The 17,814-nt window shown below is 34.1% G+C and overlaps 1 protein-coding gene across 1 annotated transcript; it reads right to left on the bottom strand.

Annotated features, from left to right (window-relative positions):
- Positions 1–457: 457 nt before the first annotated feature.
- On the bottom strand, positions 458–16,892 carry LOC129004626 (transmembrane protein 201-like). Its single transcript, XM_054433173.1, has 7 exons — positions 16,635–16,892; positions 13,586–13,703; positions 9,998–10,203; positions 9,065–9,194; positions 6,869–7,192; positions 3,263–3,375; positions 458–1,709 (listed from the first exon to the last, which is right to left on the bottom strand). The coding sequence occupies exons 1-7, from the start codon at positions 16,772–16,774 to the stop codon at positions 995–997; spliced, it is 1,746 nt and encodes a 581-aa protein (XP_054289148.1). The 5' UTR covers positions 16,775–16,892; the 3' UTR covers positions 458–994.
- Positions 16,893–17,814: the final 922 nt, after the last annotated feature.

The raw sequence follows: 17,814 nt of genomic DNA, 5'->3' as shown, positions 1-17,814 counted from the left end.
ACGACAGATTGGCACCACTCATTTCTCGAGGTTCCAATCTGTCGTGTACTGTTACGACTGATTGGCACCTCTGCGGCAGCCGTCAGCTTGGCACCACGACAGATTGGAACCACCCTTTTCTCCAGGTTCCAATCTGTCGTGTACTGTTACGACTGATTGGCAACTCTAGGAGCGGTGCCAATCTGTCGCGGTGCCAATCTGACGCGGTGCCAATTAGACGCGTATCCATAAATGTGATATATTTAAGGAGAAATTTTAGTGTAAATCCAATTAGGCAAATGGAAATTCGCTTAGTAAATTTACGTTTGGATGGATTTTGTTGTCAGTTGTCACAAGCGCGAGAGAGAGAGAGAGCAAAACCACTTGAAAAATAATCGTGCAACAGCAAGTGAAAGAAGTTTATTTACATTTACACCAAAAGAATGTCATTTTTTACAATAAATATTGTGTATATTAGTAAAGAGATGTACATACAGAAAATATAAGACATAAAAAAAAACACTGTTATTCTTAACAACTTACTTGTTTAAAATCTATACAAATTATTATTATTTATACCCCATTCAATGAGATTCTATGATACAACATTTATGTTTAAAGTTTTTTATACAACTTTCTTAAATATTTTACCTAAGAAAAAAATAAAACATTCAAACAAATGTCACCAAATCAAAATCATAAATTAAACAATAATAAAACTTAACAAAATACATTGCTAACTTAACTGTCTGTGTCCTTACATTTTATAAAAATATTATAATTTCTTCACAAATACAGTAAAGGGCAGTGAAAAGTCACTAAATTACAAAGTTTTCCTTAGACTATATACAATAGTTGTAAGTGTTCTTGTATTAATAGTCAAAGGTAATACTAACACTTAACAATTTTTTGTTACACAACTGGACAATAGTCCAATAACATGTTTTACAAATTACATTTTCAAAACTAATGGTAATTGTACATGTACATTCTCAAACGTCACTAACTACTAGATTCACGTAACTTTAAAATACTCTTCTCCAAACACTTTCCATAAAATAACTATGTGACTCGTGATTAAAAACACGCATAATAAGGGAAAAAGGGAATTAATCCCCGCCTGAAACCAACTAGGTTGTATTGATCTTTGCGATGTCAATGTCGATGATGATAAATTCAATGAGGGCTCGTAAAACGGCATGTTGGCGTAAGAATAGACTTTGTCAAAAGGTGGAGGTGTGAAGTGCATAACCGCATAGGGAGGGAACTGTGAAAATGGACTGAACTGGTAAGGAACGGGGGAATGGAACTGTGAGCGATACATTGACATTGCACCAGCTCCACATTGAGACACACTCTCTAAGTTTTCATTAATAGAAGCCTGTTCGTCATCAAAGTCTTTCTGGTGAGACAAAGAGACAAACCCTGAGCTCTGACTGGAGCATCGAGTCACCGGAATTTGGAATTCAAAAGATTTGTCCAACTGTAGTTTCGGAGGTGTCAAATTGACAGGTTTCGGTCTAAACATCTCATTCTGTTTGGCAGTGTAGTTCTTCATCTGAAAAGGTTTCGACTGGCTTCTAGTAACTCGACGAGGACTGACGTTCAATTTTCCAAAGCCAAGATCCTCCGGTGTGGACTCTTTGGTGGGCAACGGTTCAACACGAGAAGTAGGCTGTGAAACAGCAGATGGAACCTTCGTGGGGAGTGGTTCACTTAGTTTAGGATTCCTGAAAATATAAGTTAAAATGGTGTACATTGATTGGAAAATTAACAATACATAGTAAAGTGATTTACGGAATGAATTATCTTTTAAAAAGTCATCACAAATACAAAATGTTTATGATGTTCTATTTTAAATTGTATTCTGTTAAAAATGTACATTATGCAATGATGATAAAATAATTAACAGTAAGTTTTGAGAACGAATCATTACACACATACTCCTGGAAGCAAATATGATTGGAAATATGGTTTGATTGATAACTCAATTGATCAACTAACTGGTTTTACTCTGTTGATATCCTCAATTTAAAAAATAACACTTCAATGACAAAGATATCTACTCGATCCTTGTACAGTCGGAGTTCTGCTACTTTGAACCCCGCTATCCTGAAAATCTGACTTTTCCAAACTAAAGTTCGTAAATTTATTATTTTATTATTTTTTAAACATTCGTATGAAGCTAACTATGTCACCGCAAATGACGTACAAGCTAGGGATGTCACCACAAATGTCATCCACTGCAAATTTTGAGAAAACTCGCAATGTCATCTAGAACTTTGAAGGAGCAAGAACTTTGCCAAAGCTGATACATTATTAGGGTAGTTAGCGATATCAATGTTCTGAGTGAAGATTCTAGCGATTGAAAGTTGACATAACCAGCAATATATCCAAGAACGGTGGCTTTAATGTCAGCAAAATTTAAGATGTTTCCGCGAGAGGCTGAAGAATCAGGCAATCATACTACAAAAGTCAAAGTAGGTAGTAAAATATAATAGTGAAAGTTGGCGTCCTTTTATGTCTCCATGACAATAGAGAAGCTGAATTTGCATCAAATAAACAAATATTATCATTAATTGATTCGAGCTTTAGAAACATTAAAATGTTGTGAATTTGGCAACATTGTAATTATCTTCTGCATACACTGAAATATTTTCATTATCTCTAGTGATAGCGGCAATAACACAAACATCTTTCGCAATCTCAGCTAACAGCCGTAAACCGTGGTCAAGACTATTTCACCGTAGACATTATCAAAGAATTTCCGGCTAATCTACACAGGGTTTGGTCCCAGATAGTTTGGAACAGCACTGTGAAATAACATAATGTATAATAATTGCTGAAGTCAAGCAATTAATGGCTTTTGTATCTAAATTGTATGAATTTGTAAATTAGTATTTTTTGGAAATAAATAAAAAAATAAAATTAGCATGACTCTTGACTGTAGTGTCAAGAAGTTAATGAGATCATAGCAATAGGCCTAGATAAAACAGGTCTGATATTTCTATAAACAATCCAAAATCTCAGCTTAGGCTTCAAAGATTCAGATCAAAGTAATCTTTTTTATTTCCTTTCTCACTCCCAAACAAAAACTGAGAATCACTATGTAGTCCCACATTTTTCATTTTACCTTTAACGGATAAACTCATATGTTACCAAATCAAGCTAAATATCAACTTTTATTTCTACTTTTTCACTAAAAACACTTTCGTGTGAAACGACAAGTATCTAGCATTTATTAGTATAGCACTTATAATCAAACTATACAATATACACTTACTTTGGCTTGTCAACCTTTTCATTAAGTTTTTGAAACTGAGCTGGTTTTTTGGGAGTAGCTTCAGGTCTGCTTTCAATGAGCGATGTGATCAAGAAAACTATGCTGGCTAGTGTCTGAAATAAAAATTTAACGTTATCGTTGGTGACATAATATCTACAGTAGACGAACCCAAAATGTAATAAAACCAAAACCTCATACAAGAGTTGTTGGAATATTAGTTTAGGACAACACGGTAGCATCAAAACATGAACTCTAGCAATCAATGCCAAATTGCTTGGATCTGTTACTAACTACACTTAGAAAAGTTTGTAGTAGAGTCTTTATTGACTTTGGGTCCGTCTTGGAGGGGTTGGCTCCAGTAGTTGAAGTTTTTCTAGTTATGAATTTCACTAAATATCTCTAGTGCCATGATAATATTTTACTTTATATCACATCACAATTTCCCTGCTATGACAGGTGATTAAGTCTTCAAAACTTGCTTTTTGAGTCAATGGTAAGTTAATTATGTCAACCTCCAGTCAACCTTAAACTATTTTTAATTTTTTTTTTAATCTGTTCATTTTTAGCGTTGATTCCAAAAATGATAATATTTTTTGCAGAAAAGCACCGCTATCGCGAAAAAAAAAAAAATCTTTGTTGTTGGTACTCAAACTTTGCGAAATTTCATGACGAATTCATTGGTGTATTTTTCATTACGATACAACATCTAATAAAGACCGCCAACTGTTTATAACGCTGAAAACGGAAAAACACTATTTTGTCCAAAAGTCATGTTGTGAGTACTCAAATTGTGCGGAATTTCATGATGAATTCAACAGTGTATTTTCCATTACGATCCAATAACCATCCAAGATTGATGTTGTAAAGAAAATGAAGTGCAATTTTTTTTATATAAACTTGGCTTAACTTAAAGAATTAACTGTAATAATTTATAAATAAAAATACTTTTTAAAAATGCTACGTTTTTAAACGTAAGATTTAAAAAGAAAAACGTGGGGCGCATGCTAATTTACAATTAACTTGACCTATTGAACTATTATGATCTATTGCATGCGCCCCACGTTTTTCCTTTTAAATCTAACTAGTATTTATTCTCTCAACATATTTATAAATTACTAGTGGCTTGTAGGGACATAAGTCCCTAAAAAGTTTAAATGTAAAACAACTTTTTGCAATACCGGTATTTAAACAAACTCAGAATAACATTATCTATGTGTCAGAATAGGCATCCCTACACCATATCTTTTGTGTAAAAACCAGTTTGTTGTTCTTCTTTGTTTGCTTTTGTTGATGTCATTTTCAATAAATAATTTGAATCACTCCAGTGGTTTAACATGAAAAGGCAGCAAACATATCATTGTTTGTGAATAAATACTGGTTTACTAAGGTAGCTTTGGTCTTGCAGTTAATGAGGATAAATAAAAGCTTCCCTGTTTGGAATTTTAAAAATTCATTGGAGGTTCGCCTTCAGATGAATTGAAGACGCCTGCAATTTCATCTGCAGTAGGCTTATTATACCTACGACGATCCATATTTATCCTGTCTACAAAACTAAGTTCTAATTCACTGTCACCTTGTACATCCATTTCTTCCGAAGCTCTTTTGTAAATTTGTGCAAATGGATTTTCTAATAGAATTTCAGCTAGTTTTGACAATATTTCAGGTTTTAAGTCACTATTTTCTCGACGCCTTTGACGACAACATGTTGGTTGATGTGTCAATAATGTACAATTGGCCATACACGGGGTCTTCATCATGTTGAGGCAGCAAATCTGAGATTGAACGATAAATCTGTCCTTGAATTTTGAAACAGTATGGTCCTTTTCCTGGAATATCTTTCTTACTGGCTGAAAAATAAGCAAAAGCCATCGTACTGTTGCATTGTCGAATGAATTTATACAGTTGTGGGCTCTCTTCAAACAAACTTTTAAGTTCTACATTAGTTTTTGACTGAGGAAGGTTAGGTTAATAAGTCCGTTGTGGCAACATGTCATAAAATGATTATTCGTTAGTTCTTCTCTAAAATGAAGAGCACTACATTGAATGCACTCTTGGTCCAATAATCCTGCATCATGGATCTTACATTTCTCTCGTCTACCATGGGTCTCCTAAAAAGGGGTTATAACATATCTTGATTAAGTTCGTCATTATCTACTCTTGCTCTCCTACGCGCACTGTCATTCCCATGAACAGTTCCCCGCCTTTGTGGTATTCCCCTGGCGTTCATATTAATTACAGTACTTATAATGAAAAGAATATATATCCAGCAGCCTACATACCAAAACATCTTGAATCTCTGGTGATTTTATAAAAGTATGATGGAATATGATTACTCTACGTTGTATATTCACTGCACTAAAAAAATTTACTTACAAAGGAATGCAAATACACCATTTTAGAACCAATAACATTTATAGGTTATTTTAGTTGTATATATTTACACAACCTTGACCTTAAAAATGTGTAGAAATATAAAGAAAACAACATCATTTAAAATAAACTTGAACATATGATTTAAAAATAAAAACAAAACAGAAGTTAGATTTAATTTCGACTCTTTGATTATTTATACAGAATATTTATTCTATGTCGTTTATTCCTTTAACACGACAATAACGTAAAAGCATGAAAAAATTAAACTTGAGTATATGATTTAAATATAAACAAAGAATGCAGACGTTTTTCCGACTAATCTTCAATATTTCAGTTTTATTATAGTTTATACATTTCATAGTTGACTGGCTAAAAGTAAACCAAATGCGTGTATTGATCACTAAAAAAAATAAGAAAAATGAATAGTTTTCCCTCAAAATTCACGTCAAGACCTTTAAAATAAGACCCCTCCCATCCTTCTACGGCCATCCAGTCACTCACAATTTCTTTACAAAAATTTGACTTACGGAATTATATATATAGATTTTATACTTTTTAGTGCGTTTAAAAACGTACCATTTTTAAAAAGTATTTTTATTTACAAATTATTTTCAAATGTTTAGTCTTTAATGTGTAAATATGTTAAATCTATTTTATATGGACTGTTACATTACCAAAACCTTATTATCAGATGTTTTATCTTTAAATTGAAATGCTTGTTTTATATTTTTAGAATATCTCGGGAGCAGAACCTGTACCTCTTAACCTCTGCTCTTCTAACTGTCAAATTTAAGTATTTACAGCTGACTTAAATTAATTGATATATTTACATTCTTTCAAAATTGGAACATAGAATATTTGGAAGCACATGGGGCGTAGCCCAAGGGAAATATGAAAATTAAATTATATAATATTGCATTGTCATCCATTTGTGAGCTATGTTTCAAGTTTCAAGTCTCTAGCTCATTGGGAAGTTAGTATTAAATTGATTGCAAAATTTGTACCGGACAAGAAAGCGAGCGAATAAAAACGTTTTAAAAAGTGAGTTTCGGCTGAAGCTGAAATGATACAAATTTATTACTGTTCTTTTGACTGTTTCAGAACCATCACTTCGTTTAAACTTAAGTTATTTAAAAGCACATTTCATGTTATCCCTACAAAAGTTATAGCTACACAATTAAAAATTACACAAAAACTTTCTATTATTTTTATAGAAACCATTTACTAACTAACCTGCACAACAGAAACAAGGTGGTCGATTTTCAAAGGTGAGTATGGCAACATGAGAAGAATAATCCACAGGAACAAGTTAACCACAGAATTAGCATCCCTCATAAAAACACAGTCTAAAACCTGGACCCCTACTCCCAGCATGGGTAGTAGGTAAGGTGGAACAGCTGTATGGAGATGTTTGATCAGCTGACTTGTGTAATCAGCTGTTGGGTAAGTGTTGACCAGCTGATCCAGCCAGCTGTGAGGTAACGTTGACAATAATAAACACACAGCCAAAGTAGCAATGGCTACCGAGTGCAGGGGATGGCGATGTTTAGCATTTATCTGTAACAAACAATAACTGTCAGCAATTTGGATAGTAAGACACACTTACTGAGACAACTTAAGGTTCTTTGTCACCCCAGGTACACCCCAGGTGTCCATAATAATAGTTTTATTTTCTTATTAATTTTTGTTTTGGTAATGGTATTAATGTTGGCCCATTTATTACGCAATTGCAGGGTTTTATTAAAACGTATCTTAGAAACTTAAAAACACTCTAAAGTATACTGCTTTATATATAATTTTGTTTTGAAAATTATGGGCTTCAATGTAATATATAAAACATTACAAAAAAAAAAGGTCAACAATTTTCGTGGGGTTAACATTTCTCAAAAATTATAAAATAAACGAAGAAAAATTATGTTTGTGATCAATAATTTTTACAATTTTAGGTCTAAAAAAATATTTTAAAATCGCCACTTTGTTCTAAATTTTATGAGAATTGCAAAAATATATTAATATAAGGAAGTAGGTTATGCAAATAAATAAGTTATGGGTGAAAAACAGATTTCGTACATTTAACGTTAGCTAAGAATGCATAGCCTAACCATAGCTAGGAATCTGGACGATAATTTACATCAATATCACTACCTACTTCTTCAGGATCATCAACCAGCCCTTCGAAATCACTTAAATCTTCTTGTAATGCACCATGTATATCACTACTATTTATTTTTAACACTAAAACAATGATAAACGTAATAAAACACATAAGTCACCAATGTGAGGTTAACCAAGTTGTTTACAAATACGCACGTCATCTGTCTGCTACAATATGATCGGAACTAAAATGAAAAGCGTCTAGAAACAGACATCAGGAGAAAGCTTAGAATCTGCCGAAAACAACGATACCAATCTCGATCCAGTTCAATCTAATTCAGTCAGCCCCAGAACCTTCGCCGTAAACTATGTTTGTGAGTCGCAAAAGCAACGCATAACACCACAGCGGGTGTGTTGTGCGTCGCTTTTGCGACGCTTAACACTCGGAGGGTTAAAGCTCATAATCTAGTGGAGGGAAGATTGGTAATTATAAAGGTATTGGTAATACCTTTAGAGATTCACCCCTTAGTATTTAATTTGTTTCAAAAGTTTGCTTACAAGGATCCAGTGCTAATGGCCAACTTTCTTTTAACGGGTTTTAATGTGGATTATAAATTAACAGCTGATTCTTTAGTTTAATGTTTAACCACAGTAACACTATAAACTAGATACAAAACGGTTTATGAAAATACATTTTAAATAGACAACTTTGATTGATGATTTGAACTTGGTTAAAGTAGGTAAATAAACTCTACATGTTATAGATTACGATAAAAAATTTAATTTATTGTAAATTCATAGTTTTATTCACCTAATTAACTGCCAAACAAACTTAATCTGTGAGGTAAAAGGATAATGCATTATTTGTTTCAGCTCCGAAACAAGTTTTGAACCCTATTAAAATGTGAAATTGTGCGCGGGTCCCCCTGTATCCTCTTTAATTAAGGGCTTCTGTTTAAGAGCACTGTAGCTAAATTTTCTTATAGACTAAGCTTACTACACAACAACGTTTATCATTACTTTTGAGACAGAAACAACCTAGGTGCGTAATTTAGTTGAATATTATTAATGCACATTGAGTGCAGAGTAGAATGAGACGATCCGTCTTGCTGTATTTAGACTAATATTAGCTGTTTCTTTAGCCAGGGTCATTTAGTAAAAGCCAAATATTCAAGAATAGCTGCACCGAAGAGCGAACTGGCAATCTCATAATAATGCAATACATTTTGGTTACATCAAATTTAACTATGAGAGAACTATCTGTATGATGAGAACATCAAAATAATCCAATACTTTTGAAACTCTGTGTTCAGGACCATGAAAGATGAAAGATACCTGAGGCTGGTCCAATGGTTTGAATGGCTGCTGTAGATTACTCATATAGAGTTCTTGTTTCTTCATCAGAGTTTTGTCTAAAACTCCCTGGCATCGGGTACAAAGCCTATAAACCCTCTCTAACTGGTCACTGTAAACATGTTTAGGCTTTTCTACAATTTGCATTATAGTGCAGTTATAAATCTTACTTGTTAAATGGTTTAAAAAATTCAAATATATCTAAAAAAAAAAATACTAATACTCTTCAAACTGATGTGGCACATGAATAAACTGGACGGATAATAGATTAGCAATGGTGGAATTTGTAATAAAATAATGAGTCCGCGCTAAAGCAAACTTAGTTGGGTGTTAACAACCAACAAACAAACTTCCCTCACTAAAGTGGGTTGGTTTAAATAACCAGCTGCAGTGAGGTTGGGTTTGGTATATGCTCAGGATTTTTCCAACATTAGAGTTCAAATTTGCGACCACATAGGTTAAATGTTCACGGTTTGTATTTGGGGGGATTTTAGCCAGTATGGGAAAATATTACTGAAAATTTGTGTGAAATATAAAGAAAAAATGTTTCATATAGGCCTACAAAGGTAACAAACCATGCACACTAATGTCTGCAGTAATTGGCCACGGGATGTCATAATCCACCTTCAAATATAAAATATTCACCTCATTATTTTATTATTACATTTGAGAAAGTTTTCAATGAGACGATTAACGTTTTAACTTTTACTAAATACTGTGAAAGCATAGTTCAACCTAGTTTAGGCATACTAGTTGGTGAAACGTAACAAATTTATTAATATAGGCTAACAGAAGTGGGAAGGATTTATTTATTAGGCCTCGCGCTTATAGAATAGGCTAAGACTGGTTATGGATACATACATCAAAACTGTGTTAAAATGTTATAACTATTTTAACTCAAGAAAGAAACATTACCTGTACAAAGTAATTTCCTCGTCATAATTTGCTTGGTTTATGGGGACAAACTGTGCAAGTTGTCTAACCTTTAACTCAAGGTTTAAGTTGCAAAATCTACACAAACTATTAACATTAGGAATCTTCTGAGTTGATTTTGTGCACCATAATCCAGAATTAAACTTCTCGTTGAACTGTTCAGTCAAAACTCTATTATAGCTACCATCCTGAAAATCATGAAACACTCACAAGTTATTCATTATATAAAAGAGTAGGCCTATCGAGCTAAATCATCATAACTTAAACTCAATTTAAGTCAAGCATTCCTTATTTAAAACAGACAAAAAATATGCAATTGTTTACAGAAATCGCCAACAGAGGGTTCCATAGAACCTACTACCAACATTAGTGATTGGTGGGGTTAAAATACGGAACTTCAAGACAGAAGAAATCTATATACCTAATTTAACAACAAGTGTTCAATTTTTAAGTAGCCTAATTAAATGGATCAAAGTTGTAATTTAGGCTATTTGATTTTTTAAACACCTAATAGATAGACATATAGACTTTCAGATAACTTGGGATACACAACTTACATTCCTATCTAGTATTTAAGGTTAGGTTTTTTACTCTTGTATACAGTAAGCACAAGCAGTCTGGACTCGCGGTTCCGTCTCTACTAGCCGTCCTGTGTACATTTCACCCACCCCCTCCACCACGCCTAGCCATGAAGGCAGCTGAACAACCCCAAAGCCGTGTGGGTAAGATGATTTTGGAAATGAGCAATAAACACCCCCCCCCCCTACACCCCGGGCCCTAGCGAGGCCACACGCCCAGACTAAATGTGACTACTGTACATTGGTTACTCTATCCTACTATAATATTACTAGCTGTACCCGCGGGCCTTGCCCCGTTTAACTTCTTAATTTTCAAGATGAGCTCGTTCGCATGGCTCAATCACGTCCTGGTTGAAGTTCGTTCGCTACGCTCACTCACCTTTATGTTGGAGCTCGTTCGCTGCGCTCACTTGCCTTCAGGTAAGCTCGTTCGCTACGCTAACTCGCCTTCAGGTTGAAGTTCGTTCGCTACGCTCACTCACCTTTTGGTTGCAAATTAGCTGTTGTCATAAATTAAAAAAAAAATAATAGTGCTGCACCCTGTTGGTAATCCTTGTAACTTTAATGCTATTGAACATCATAGAACAGAACCATCTTGTTTGATTGAAACAGCTGATAAGATTCATTAATTCCTTTTAAATATGAAAATTCATAAGGTTAACATGGGAAAATCCAGAGCCACTGGGGCGGAGTCCGGGAGTCCGATCAGAATAAAAAGTAAAAACAACTTAGTTTTCCTATTTAATGCCTAAAGAATCGGTGTACCAAATTTCAGCCTCCTAGGTAAATGGGAAGTGGGGGAATTAGTGATGAGTGTGTCAGTGAGGGCTTTGCCTTTTATAAGTATAGAAGATAAATGAGAAAGTTTGGATGTATGTTTGTGACAAGTGAACGCGAAAAATACTGGTCGGATTGGGCTGAAATTTGGCATGATGATAGCTCACATTCCCGATTAACATATAGGCATATTTCTAGTGGTTAACCATGGCTCATTAGCGTCTCGGACATCAGTGAGGGAGGAATGAGTTTAATTTCTGGCATATCCACAAAAACTTTCTTTTCTCGTGTTGACCTCTTGTGAAATGCCACTGGCAAAGGAAAAAATACCCCCGCCGCAGCAAACCTGCAGACTAAGCAAATCAAATTTCCATTTGATTTTCTCTATCTTAGGCTAACTTAATGACATTAGGTTTGATTAGTGTCTAGGTTTGCTGCTACAGGGAGGGTAATAACGTGTTTAGATAAATATCAATAAGTTTCCTTATCTTGGTATGAAATGATTTTTTTTATCATGCTCTGTTCAACGAACAACAATTTGGTTTCAGGGCTGGACGCTCTACTAAGGGGGCCATCGATGGCATGGTCCGCACAGTCTTCAATTGTTTTTAGAGTCGAGAGGCTGCTTGTCCACTTTTATTGACTTAAGCAAGGCCTTTGATTGTGTTGACCATGACATCCTCCTCCAAAAGCTGGAATATTATGGTATGCGTGGTGGGGACCTCAGCCTTTTCAGAACATACCTTGCTGACCGAAGACAGGCAGTCCTATCCTCTAACTGTGGAGTACCTTAGGGCTCAGTTTTGGGCCCTCTCCTGTTTCTCATTGCCATCAATGACCTACCCTTCAGCCTCAACTGTGATGCATATTTGTATGCAGACGATACCACCATTCTAAGTAAGGGTGTAGATGTAACGCAGCTTGCAGCTGCAGTGGAAGGTAGCCCAAGTTTGACCTCTGAATGGTTTTCAGCAAATAAATTCCTTGTCAACGAAGACAAGACACAGTCTATGCTATTTAGCTTGCGGCCTACACCTCAAATGGGAGGAAGCTAGCAAAAACAATTCAAATGTGATGTTTCATGGAGTAATTGTTGATCCCCAACTGACTTGGAACTGCCAGGTACAACATATACAAAACTAAAGTAGGCTTACTTTTTTATTCAAAAAAAATCAAGGAACCTTCTGCCTCTAAATCATCTCAAAAATGTTTATTTTGCACTTGTCCAGTCAATTCTAAGCTAAGGGATAATTCTTTGGGAAATAGCTCCCACATCAATGATGTTCTTGTTGCCCAAAAAGAGATTATTAGAATTAACTTATATTCAACAAAGATCAAAATGAACATTGTAAACCATTATTTGTTAACTTTAACGCTTTGACTGTGATAAACCTTTAAATTTATAATGTATTGTTATATAGTTTTAAGTTGCATGAAACCTTTGCTCTAAAGGGTGATTTTCATTGCTTTGACACTAGGAAAAGAGAAAAACATTGACATTCCTTTTACAAGACTTGAAAAGAAGCCATATTATTATGGGTAAAAAGTTGTGGAACAAACTATCGCCAAGAATAATTCAACTCCCTTACAACAGTTTTAAGAATGCAATTTATGAATGGCTTGTCAGAAACCCCCTGTATAAGATTGATGATTTTTTGCTTTACAACCAATGACATAACCACATATGATTATCTAATTCCAGCCTTGAATGTCTTTTTCAGCCTGTCTATGCTTATTTGCTTTTGTACCATTATTTATTTGCATGATGTGTAACTTTAGACGTGTGTATATATACACAATTATTTATTATTTTTTTAGGCTCTTCAAAATTGTTTAGAGAGAAATTGAAAAATTTCATGTTTTGAGCCGTCAAAAATAAGAAAAAAAATTTTACCTCCACATAACTTATAACCACATTCCCATGGTCAGATTATGCTGGTTCACAAACTCATTTAAGTTTGTCCCACCCTCATCTTATAGCCAAATTTCATCAAAAACGGACAAAAATTAGGCACTCAAGTTATCGTGTTTAGGGATGTATTACATAGGCCTATTATTGATTTGCATATCACAATTTTGCAGGTACTTAATTCTTGAGCATCTACTTCCTTCTTAGCTTAGAACTTGACAAACACCATAGTTTAAACACTGTTGTCCATCGGCTATATTTAGGTTATTTTAATATAGTATTAAAATGGGCCTATAACAAACTTACCGAACAAAATCCATTATATTGATCACAATGTGGACAATACCAAGAGTTAGCACTGTTGTAGGGGACACTGGTGTATGAGTTGCAAAACCAGCAATTAACTTTGATAGGAAACCTTGTCCTGAAAAGAAATAGAGTTGTAAATTGTAAACAGAGATATGAATAAAAATTGGGCGAAACTCTTATATCTTACTCCATTGGATTAGGCCTAGGCTATAAAACAATAAAAGTAGGCTATCAATTCAATTTAAAACCTAACTTTTACCAACGTAAACCAAAACGAAAACTTTCTCCCAAAACCCAAAGTCGGATAGGATCAAAGTTTAAAAACTGTAAAATATATTGTTGTGGGCCTAACATAACCCTAAGGGGGCCTAACATATGCCCACATTCCAGATTCTCTTAAGTTATAAGCCTAAAGTGTAAGGCCTTGCTTAGTGGGTAAAAAAGGAAAGATTAATTACATATTTAATTTTGAGATTAGGTTTCCTTAAGGGGATTCACCACTGAAAAAATACTTTTTTTGAAATACCTACGCAATAAAAATGTCTTAACTATTTTTCCTAGTGTGTAAGCCTAAGCTAGAACCAAAAAATAAAAAATGTGAAACGGCCAAAAAGTTGTCACATACAGGCTACAGCGAATAAAAACTGTTTTTTTCACGTTTTAAGTTACCATGTTTCACTGCTCACGGTCTAATTTTGAAAATAATTATGTAATCTAAATATTTAGGTAGATTTATCATGGTAGCATTAGGGAGTGGTTTATAAAAATCGTAGAGTAAACATTAGACTTTTTTTAAATAATGCATAGGCCTATATACTTATAAAATTATATTTTTAACCTTCCGAGTGTCTCTAGTTTTGGCCTTAATGTCTGCCTATTTTTTGCGCATTTGCAAGGTTTTATTAAAACTGATCTGAGAAGCTTAAAAACAATGTTAATTATACTGTTCTATATACCATTTTGTTTGGAAAATCATGGGCTTCAATATTATACATAAAACATAAGGAAAATTTGTTTCAAAAAAATTTTTTAGGTAAAAAAAATATATTTTGGGAAAAAAAAAAAAGTTTGCGCTCAATGAAATTGTATAAATTATAGGCCTATAAATATTTGAAAATAGCCACTTTGTTCTAAATTTAAGAGGATTACAAATATATAATAATGTAAGGAAGTAGATTTGCAAATAAATAAGTTATGGGCAAAAAACAGATTTCAGTACCGTACATAGCGTTTAGCTAAGAATGCATAGCCTAACCATAGCTAGGAATCTGGCTGATAATTTACATCAATATCACTACCTACTTCTTCAGGATCATCAACCAGCCCTTCAAAATCACTTAAATCTTCTTATAATGCACCACATATATCACTACTTTTGATTTTTAACACTAAAACAATGATAAACGTTGGACAATATCACAAAACATAATTTAACAAGTTTTAAACGAACCTGAACACAGTGCAAACTTTTTCCTGACTTATTCTTATCCCTGTCCTCTCATTGGTCAATTTTAATGTTAGTGGAGAGGGAAAGACGCCACTTGGTCAGTTCCACTTGTATCGTCGTACCGGCAACTCCCGTGTTTCACGGTCACAAACTATCAAACCGCAATTACCGCAAAAATATATAATTTTACCATTCAAATACAGTAATACTTCGTAAAAGTTGTTTTTTAGTTCTTTTATAAACTTTTTAGACAGTGATTTTATTTGATTTTACCTTTCACTTGAACACGTGCTCGAGATCGTGCACAGACTTCGAAAAAGCGTGGTTTCTTTTAGTTTTTACGTACAATCTGGTTTGGTTTACAAGTGCAAGTTTATTTTGATATTTTGGAGAAAAGTGTATATGTGTCATCTTGTGCCATTTTTGACTGTACCATCGTCATCGCCCCCCCCCCCCCCAGAACGTCACTTCAGTTCCCAAAGAAGGCGCCTTCTCCCCCCTACTGAGTCGACTCTCCTCGCTGATCCCTGGACCACGTTGCTGAGAGGCCCTGTACCAGCAGCCACAACCTCCCAAGGACCAAAAGTGCAGTAGTATTATCAGGTACTGTGCTCCAATCAGAATATTACTTGCACTAATTCATTTATTAAGCAAAAGTTATTGTGAACTTTTACGGTGTTGTTTCTTGACAAACTTATTGACATTTGTAAATTCTGAGAAAAACCGGCGCATTGCTGTAACCGAGTATTTCGTTGCAGTTAACATTTGCTTTCTAGTTGTCCGAGAATTTACTCAATAATTATAATTAACGAGCGACTAAACTCACGTTCGGAAGTATATTACGGGCACATTAATCAAACGTAATAAAACACATCAGTCATCGGTGCGAGGTTAACCAAGCTGTTCACAAATACGCACGTCAGCTGTCTGCTACAATTATGATCGGCTCGAGAAAAAAAAGCGCTTAGAGACAGACCTCCGGAGAAAGCTTAGAATCTGACAAATAAAACGATACCTAACTCGATCCAGTTCAATCCGATTTTGTCATAGAGCCTTCGCCGTAAACAGTGTTTGTGAGTCGAAGCATTGACACAAAACAATACACAACGTGTGTTATGTGTCGAAGCTTCGACAAATAACACTCGGAGGGCTAAGCAACATAACTTATTTACCTCAATTCTAACTGAATATTTAGTAAAAGATTAACTTAATATGTGGTGAATATATGAACTCTCTATATCAATTGGTTCTCAAGATAGGCTATAGGCCTAAGTTATCGGTTTTTGTCAGAAAATTTGTTGAAATTCAAACTTTCGGAAAACCACGTTTGAAAGTAGCCTAATAATAATGTGAAATTTCGGACATTGACGTGTATGCCAAAAATGTTATTTTATTCATACTTATGGTTAAGATATTAGGTCTTAGGGTACTAGCCTATACTTATTCTTGTTCAGTAACTTAGGTTCCAAACGACATAGGCCTAATCAGACCATAATCATAAGAGACCTTTTTTGACAATTTTATGATTCTTCACTAGTATTTTCAATGGTGAATCCCCTTAAATGGATTTATTAAAAAGAGTGTAGAATTCAGTCTTACCTTATTTTGTAGTAAACTTTTCCTATTAACAGCATTACAACGGAAAAGACAGCAAGTGCCGGTAAAATAAAATTAGAATTTTCAGATGCAACGCTGATGAATTCTTTGTAATAAGTTGAAAGTACTTGGGTCTCAATCATTTTTGTGTGTTTTTAAAAATCCAGTCACCTATAAGATAAGAACTAAAACTTAAAAATGATTTAACAAAAATATTTGTTGTTAATACAATGATCAACACTAGCCTAGCGGCAACATAACCTCCGAATCGCCGCGAGCCGCAAGAAGAAGACCGCAACGTCCGCAACTGCAAAGTGCAAAGTGCAAACTGCAACCAACTGACCAACCAGACCAGTGTTGAACCAGACAGAACAGAACAAGAAGAACAATAATACAAAACAACGGCAGCCGCAGCGGGCAGCGCAGGAGGAGCAACACTCAACAGGAGGAGCTCAGCCATAGCCAAGGCCCCCCTAGTTTAAAAAGACCCCACTAGAATAAAAAGTGGAAAATAATTTATGAATAAAAAACTTTTTTTAAAACAAAACGTTTTTAAACGCACTAAAAACAAATTGAGAACCTCCTCCTTTTGTTGGTAGTGGGGAAGTCGGTTAAAAAGTAGAAAATAATTTATAAATATGTGGAGAGTATAAATACTTGTAAAATTTAAAACGAAAAACGTGGGGTGCATGCAATAGATAATTTACAATTACCTTCACCTATTGAACTAATGTATTATTATCCATTGCATGCACCCCACGTTTTTCCTTTTAAATTTTACAAGTATTTAAACTCTCCATATATTTATAAATTATTTTATACTTTTAAGTGCGTTTAAAAACGTTTCGTTTTAAAAAAGTTTTTTATTCATAAATTATTTTCCACTTTTTAGTTTTAAATGTGTGTGTCTGTGTATGTTAAGTCCATTTCAAGCATCTATATCCGATTAAGACAGAGGCATGTGGGAAATCTAAGGTTTATTTGATTTTCTTTTCATATAATTATATATTAGATTGAATTTATGGCCTACCTACTAACTATAAAATTATCAATATATTAAATTTATTGTTTACTTTATAGAATACTAAATAAATAACAATTGAAACTATTAACAAACACCTTTATATCTGCAATTAGATTGTTTATCGTTATTTTGAAATGTTTGTTTATATATATATATATA

This window comes from Macrosteles quadrilineatus, unplaced genomic scaffold, assembly GCF_028750875.1.
Source record: "Macrosteles quadrilineatus isolate MER2022 unplaced genomic scaffold, UCM_ALF_1.0 Scaffold_10__1_contigs__length_6754688, whole genome shotgun sequence".
Classification (NCBI taxonomy): Eukaryota; Metazoa; Arthropoda; class Insecta; order Hemiptera; family Cicadellidae; genus Macrosteles; species Macrosteles quadrilineatus.
The sequence above is the reverse complement of the archived record's forward strand: the minus strand, read 5'-3'. Positions and strand labels throughout refer to the sequence as shown.